We start from the raw sequence: 7,808 nt of genomic DNA, 5'->3' as shown, positions 1-7,808 counted from the left end.
CCTGGGATGGTGGCCCTGAGTCATGCCAGAGCTGAGACCCGACCAGATTCTAGGCATAGAGCTTTGCGCAGAATCTACCCTGCCTTCTGTGCCCCTCCATGTTCCATGTTCTGTTGCTATGGCCAGGCTGAGCCAGCAAGAGACTGACTGGACAGCAAGGGGTGCAAGGGGGCTTCTGGTGGCGATGATTTCCAGAGAGCAGATCTCTTCCCCAAGCACCTGTGTTACAGCTCTTGTGACAGAAGCTCTCAGACGATGGAATGATTCCAGCACACCTTTAATTCTGAACATGACATTTAAATACTATTTCTTTGGATGGGTCAGACCTCATCTACATATTTGGGGGCGTGGGGTCTTGTCTCTATGACTGATCTGTCTTGAGCCTATATAACCTATGGTCTTGTCTTTATCTGTGGAGTGGGGGCTTGGGGCATTCTCTTGAGCCTATGTAACCTGTGGTCAAGTCCTCACCTCTGGAGGAGGGGCTTGGGGTATTGCTCTAGGTGACTGGTCTGTCTCAAACCTCTCTACAGGGGTTTGTGGGGGGCTGCAGCTAGTAAGGTCCTGATCTGGGAGGCTGGGAATGCGCCTGCTGTCCCTTTTAGGGTCCCCAGGGTTTTGACCCGTTTCGACCAGGAATCAGAGAACCTTTCACTGCCTGCCAGCCCACAAAATGACTTCATACTTCACAGCACTTGTTGCTCTTGCAGAAGACCCAAGTTCAAGACCCAGACCTACCTGGAACCTCACAACCATATGACTCCAGTCCCCAAGGTCTGAGAACTTCTGCTCACTTCTACAGACACTAAGCATGCACCTGGTGCACGGACATACACACCTGCAAATTGTTCACGAAATAAAATAGATCTAAACCTATACGTTTAATGATGTATCTACCAAGCCTATTTCTTTGTATGCTAAAATTCATATTTCATAAAATGATCATAAATGACTCAAACAAAAATTAATCCAATAATTCCTCTGAGTCTACCGTAAAATAAAACTAGGAAATTTAAAATGTGTCTTTGATTTTGCTTAAAAGTCATGAATGTGCATTGATTTAACTGTTTAATTCTTATATTTTGACAGGTTTTAAAACAATAAATTTTTTGAGACAATAACAAACTTCTACTGCAGAATTTAGGGGAGGTACCAAAATTCGTCCTTTATTTAAGATTCTGTGAGTAACGGTATAAAAGTGATCTTCCCTGAGATATTTGATCTAGAAAATGACTTAAAATTGCATGGCTGGTCAAGCATGACTTTTAGAATACATCCAACAATTTCTAAGTTTCAATAATCATGGGACAGTGATTTCATGTCAATAAGAATCAACTGGCATCTGGTCACTGTACTCGTTTCCTTGACACTAAATATTGTAAATGCTTTAATTAATTAGATTCAGCAAACCAAATACACAAAGTAAAGCTAAGTTCCCTGGGTCATTTTCAGCCCAATGCTGATACTGTTGCAACCAATTCCAAGGCAACTGTTTCAGATGTGCCTGGGAAGATTCTGCAAGAATACCAAGAGGAAGGTGGCTGTGGATGTGGAATGGTCAGAATCTTGAGACAAGGTATTCATATACAACCTTGACGGCTCCCACCATAGTAACATTCTTACCTCCATCCCAGAGGGCTAGGATTAGATAGATGTCTCTGCACCTAAGCTATAGCCTGGTTTTTCTGTTGAAATGATCTGACTGCAGTGGTCCATATTGCAAGAGAGCAGACAAATATGAGCTTGTGATGATGATGCTCTAGGGCTCGGAGATGGAGGAGAAAGGAAACAGCCATCTGACCATGCCTGTTCCAAAGGAAACATAGCTAAGTTTTCCTACTGGTGGCTTTTGCTCTGATTGCAAGATGTGAGCTTGTTCTGTATGTAGAGGGGTGTGCACATGCATAGGTATGCTTGCCCAGGCATGGACAGTCCAGACATCAATGCTCCCATTACATGGAGGGTATACGTTGCTGCAGCTCTACAGGGCACTGCAGTGTTCTGTGCTACTGAGTTTGTCCTCTGTTCCCTTACAATCCAGGATAGAGGAGAGATCCTCACTAATGTATTGTATCTTCATACTAGGCACTAAGAAGAGACAATCAATAACTAACATGGAAATGTATGAACAGTCTACACTTATGAGTCGACCCCCCATGCCCACCCCTGATGAGCTGCCACACTCCCACGCCTGATGGGTCTTGCCCCCCCCACCCCAGGTATCTGCTTTCCACTTATCTCAGACAACCTCATTACACCATGTAAGGAAAGCAAAAACAGACCTAGCAAAATATGTTCAAACAATACTAAACTTTATTCAATAAAAAGTTCATGAACAGAAATGCAAGATCTACAATTAATAGAAAAATTAAATTCAAAATTTCATATAGAAAATACATTGTTGTAAGTTTGCATTATACATACTGTACAGTACATACACTAAAAAATATCATCAAGTCTGCCTAGAAACGGGAGTAAAGCAGTAGAACACATGAACAATGAAATATTTAATTTCAGTACCCTAGATACAAAGAAAACATTTTAAAAAGATCCTATAATTGAATAATTTTGGAATGTGAAGTTCTGCACAGCACTCACACGGGTGGGACATATTCAAAGAGTCCCGGGTTTAAAAGACACACTTAGCAGAACAGACACTTCACTCAACTTCCAAGAATAAAGCAGACCTTCTTAGTCCCAGGAATAAAATATCTTAAAATGTCTATGCGAATTTTCTCAATGATTCTGATGGAGCCTGTCTCAAGGGCCCCATGGCCACAGTACAACACTGTGAAACAGTGAATATTAAAGACTAGGAAGCAGTAGAAAACACCTACAGTGATTATTTAAAACTTATTTAAAAAAACAGAAAAGTTTTTTTAATAAAGTGAGTGAAGATCCTAACATTAACCTAATATCAAAAATCCAGTGTTTAAAGCAGCATCCTTGTGAGCATGCGCTGTGTCTGTGTCGAGCAGTTTCTAACTTGTGCCAGGCACATCTATCTCCTAGATTGCTTCCGGTGCAGCTCTCCCTTGTTCCAGGTTAGCATTACTTGAAAGCCTGTGGGGCATCCCCCACTCTTTACACTCCAGAACCTGTTTCAAGGCCCTTCTGACCACCCTGCCTGAAGTCCTTGGCTCCATCCACAAAAGCCTTCCCAGCAGCCTCAGCAGCCTGGTGGGTGAGGCTACAGGAGGCTCTGGTGCAGGATTTCCCACACCATCCTCTTCCTAAACAGGGGCATGTGCTGCTGAGAGAAGGTGATGGGGCGGCCTCTGGAGATGTAATCTGCGTATTTGCAGGTAAACACACCGCAGTCCCTGTCATTCCCCTGCTGAGGAATCTTCTCTGTTGGCATGCTGTACTGTTTCCATTCCGAAGGGTTCAGATCCACATGCCTTCTGGCTTTGCTCTCATCCTGCAGATAGTGGAAGATCAGCTCAAGGACATCTGGTCTCTTATGTCCCATGGAATCCAGGTAGACAATACTCTTCTCTCTTAGGTCTGTCACCACCAGGCTCCAGTGCACATCCAGGTGAACCGGCACCAGAATCAGTTCCTTTGCAAAGAGGTTTACTGCCTTGGTCCATCTTCGGACTGATCTGTAGCCCCCACTCTTTAGCTTGGTGTAAAAGAAGGTGTTAAATGCATAAAGGGCAGGGTATCCTTGAGTCTGATTTCTGTCCACGAGAAGATTCATGTAAAAATTAATGACGTTGTCATTGAGCCACGCGCTGTCACTCAGGGTGCGCATGTCTGCTCGAGTGATGGTCATATTGAAGGCACAGCTCAAGACCTGGTCTTGTGGCCCTGGGCCAAGTGCGCTACTGATTTCCTTTTGCATGTCCGCTGTGACCAGAGGGCCATGGTCCAGCCCTGTGCTCTGCTTTTGGTCTTGAGAAGCCTTTTCTTTGGCGTCAGCTATTGGCATTTGTTTGGGGAGAATGCCATTGCTGACTCTGTTTTCACAGATTTGAGGTGTTTGAGAAGCATGAATCTGTGCATCCACACAGCCTTTGATGTCCTTTGAGGAGTCCATTGGGTCCTGGAAAGCATTCTGAGAGTCTGAGCTCACAGAGCCCCAGGGTTGACAGTTTCCCAACAAGCTTGGGTACATTCCATTGAGGTGTTTCTGAACATATCCCTCTATGTTGCTGTAGGGACCCTTTGGTCCATTACCTCCATCCACAGACTTTGTCTCAGTCACAGCCTGTTCCTCGGGGCCTTTGGTGAACTCTGGGGTCTTTTGGTGGAATGGAACCTCTTCTTGGGGGTTCTGTATCAGACCCTGGCCTGGCTTTTCAACCCCAAGCTCTATTTCCCACTGCTGTGGTTTCAGCCTCTTCAGAGGTAGGATGGGCTCTTCATGCTGCCAAGCCTTTTTACCTTCTGCCTGGTACTTCCTCTTTTGGCCTCTTCCTGAATGTTCACAGTACACTCTCCCTTGCTGCTTGCCCAGTTGCCATCTACAGGGGCCACGTGGATGGCCTTTGCTCACCTGTTGGCTCTCTGCTATGGCACAGCTTTCTGATTGGCAAGTCACAGTGTTTGTCAGCCAGACAATCATTGCGGGCTCAGTTGTTGTCTTAGTGGATAAAGGATCAGTTAGTGTAGTTGCAGGTGTCTTATCCATACTGTACATGTTGTTCCAAGATCAGGAACTGCAGGGTGAAGAGTTCAGGCTTCCGTTGGCCTTGGAGACAGTTGCAAGGTGAATTCAGACAGAGGGAGGCAACAGTATCCAAGAGTAGTTCTCCCTCAACTGATGATCTTCCCTTGTCTTTAAGGTGGCGGTGGATTACCAGTTCAGGCACTGCCTTTGACCCGGTAGGAGAAGTGAAGCTTCAGGGCACAGTGAACCTCTGTGGACCCCCAAATCAGGGAAATCTCTATGGATGTCAGAGTCACCCACATACACTAAACTTTGGCAGCACAGGCAACCACACTGGAGGCCTCTTTTTATTCTGGAGTTCCTCTTGGTCAGTGCCTGCATGAAGCAAACAAAAACAATTAGAACTCCATGAGGCAGAAGTGTAACTGTGTCTTCAAAGAGAGAGAGAGAGAGAGAGAGAGAGAGAGAGAGAGAGAGAGAGAGTATTGGGAGGAACAGTGGAGTCACTAGGTTACATTTTTCTGAAATGTGAACTCTAGGAGAGAGGGTTGGATCCTTAGAAAGACCTGGACACAGCACCTTCCTCCGTGTTGAACAGAGTAAGATTAGGCTCAGTTCTCAGATCTAGCTTTGTACTCTGGTTTGGCAAAGGATAGCCCAGCGTATGTGAGTCTGTGCATGATCTAACAGCCAATGCAGAATTCCCCCGGCTTCTACTCGCTAGCCCTAAAGTGATAGACACTGAATCAAGGTGAACCTCTGTCACACCCACTGAGTGATCTTCATTCCCTGGCAAATAACGGTGAAGGCGAATGGATAAGCTCCTGCACTGTTGGCACCTAACAAAGTTCTTTTTTCCCCAGGTCCAAGATTAAAAGTGGTCCTTCCCAATTCAAATTAAGCCAACATCCTCCACAGGGATGCCCTTAATTTTGGGGTTTTAGTTAATTCAAGATGTAGGCAAGTTGGCAACACAAAATGGACAACACACTTGCCTCCAAACCACACAGTTTGAAAGACAGTTTGTGCCATTTAGACCAATGACTTTTCTCTTTTTAGTGCCCACCTGCATGTGGGTATGTGTGTGTCTGTGTGTGTGAGAGAGTATGTGTCTGTCTATGTTTATGCCTCTCTCTCTCTCTCTCTCTCTCTCTCTCTCTCTCTCTCTGTGTGTGTGTGTGTGTGTGTGTGTGTGTGTGTATGCATAGTGGGTTTACTTTGATCCTTGTTTCATTTATGAGAAGAAACATGGAGGTCCACAAAATGACAGAGCTGTGACCAAGCCTTGATCTCTCTCCTCAAATTCTCAGAGTCTGTACCACCAACCAAAGAACATACACGGGCTTGACTACGACTCTCCAACATATAGAGTTGATTTGCAGTTTGTCTTCATGTAGGTACCCAACACCCGGAGGTTGGGTTATTCCAAACCCTACTGCCTGTACATGGGATGGGTTCTTTTTGCAGGGCTGCCTTGTCTGACCTCAGTGGGAGATGTTGGGCCTAGCCTCCCAGACACCAGGGTAGTGGTGTACACAGTGGGGTCCACATATGTACAGAAGCAGATGTTAGGCATGGAGGAAGGAGTATGGAAGGGGTGACTGGAAGAGGGGGCAGAGAGATGGATGCCAAGTGAGTAAGTGTAAACAGAAAAAAAATACTGAAATAAAAAGAAAAAGAGTCAGCAGGAGTCTGTGAAGTGGTCAAAGGAGTCAAAGGGCGAAGGGGAATTGAGGATTTGGAAAGCTCACTTGGTAGAGAGCTCACCACAACATAAAAGGACTCCTGGGTTTGATGCCCTGCACCATATACACCTGTGTGTGCTGCTCCATACCTCTAATTCTCACCCTCAGGAGCACAAGAGAGGAACCAAATGCACCAGACATTCACAGCCAGCCTTGGGTACCAGGGCCCTGGCTGTTAACACATAGGACATAGGCAGAGAGGGTAGATCAGTGCTTACTGAGTACATATGAGCTGTGCAGACACAAACTCTAAGGCTTAACTCCTACCACCATTTTACAATCAGAAATAGATATGCTGAATGGCAGTGATCTCTAATGGACAGAACTGATGACTGAGTCTATCATAAAGGGGCTTGACACAGTGGTCTGACTGTTCCAACAATGGCTGTCTCTGAACAGAAAGTTCAAGGTTCCCAAAGTCCATAAATTTGCATGTCTAAGCTCTTCTTGATATATGGTGAAGTCCCAAGGAAGTATCTACCTTTGGCTCTGGAGTGGGATTAGTGATACAGAATCTTCCTACATGGACACCCTACTGGTGCAAAGCTAGAACTTAAGAAAAATTTAATACAAAGGCACACACAGTTACAAACACATAACACACACACACACACACACACACACACACACACTGCAAATGTGTTTGTGATGTATGAGCCTCAGTTGTTTTTCTCAGAAAGTTTCTATTTTTTTTCTTTTTTGAGGCAGAGTCTCTCATGGCTGCTTCTCCCAGGAACAAGGTGGATGAGCAGCTGATGATCCCGAATGTTCAACTTCTCATTTTCCATCTACAGAGCTGGATGACAAGAAAATACCACCACACTTTTGTATCTTATGATAGGGTTGGTGGAGGCCCTTCACCATCTAAGCTCTTGCTCCAGCCCTAGGCTCACAGGTCTTTGTTGCTGCTGCTGTTCTGGGAAAGGAAATAGTAATAATAGAAGGGCTGGAGGCATGGCTGGGCAGTCAGTAACACTTGTTCTGTGAGCTAGAGTGTCTGAGTTTGAGTCCCCAGGACCCATGGATCAAGTCAGGCAAATCTGAACAGTAAGGTAATAAATACCCACATGGGAACAAAGACAAGTTCATCCCTAGAGCTGGCTGCGCAGTGAGTCTAGGCAAAATGGCCGGCCAGGCTTGAGTCAATGAGTTGGAGCCCAAAAGAGGAAAATTCTTGATAGACTATGGTATCTATATGCAAATCTATGGAAACACACTCACACACACACATTCACACTCACACACACACACATATATTCACTTGTGCATATATGCACCCATGGTACACAAACAATAACAGTATTAAGTTTGTGATTTCAAATTTGAATTGGCCCAATCAATGTTACTGAGCCTTGAATGTCTAGTACGTAGGGTGCCATGAGAAGACCTAAATGGGTTTTGTTTACCAGGAGAGGCTAACCGTGGGGGTTTTCTTGGAGGCCCCAAGA

The 7,808-nt window shown here is 45.1% G+C and overlaps 1 protein-coding gene across 1 annotated transcript; it reads right to left on the bottom strand.

The window, feature by feature from the left end:
- Positions 1 to 3,164: 3,164 nt before the first annotated feature.
- LOC134479798 (sentrin-specific protease 2-like) lies at positions 3,165 to 4,570 on the bottom strand. The gene has a single exon (XM_063264463.1). The coding sequence runs from the start codon at positions 4,568 to 4,570 to the stop codon at positions 3,191 to 3,193; it is 1,380 nt and encodes a 459-aa protein (XP_063120533.1). The 3' UTR covers positions 3,165 to 3,190.
- Positions 4,571 to 7,808: the final 3,238 nt, after the last annotated feature.

Source organism: Rattus norvegicus, chromosome 7 (genome assembly GCF_036323735.1).
Source record: "Rattus norvegicus strain BN/NHsdMcwi chromosome 7, GRCr8, whole genome shotgun sequence".
In the NCBI taxonomy this organism is placed as follows: Eukaryota; Metazoa; Chordata; class Mammalia; order Rodentia; family Muridae; genus Rattus; species Rattus norvegicus.
The sequence above is the reverse complement of the archived record's forward strand: the minus strand, read 5'-3'. Positions and strand labels throughout refer to the sequence as shown.

What these genes read in the sequence shown, in the direction of transcription:
- LOC134479798 (XM_063264463.1), bottom strand. Translation starts at nt 4,570, where the DNA reads ATGATTGTCTGGCTGACAAACACTGTGACTTGCCAATCAGAAAGCTGT.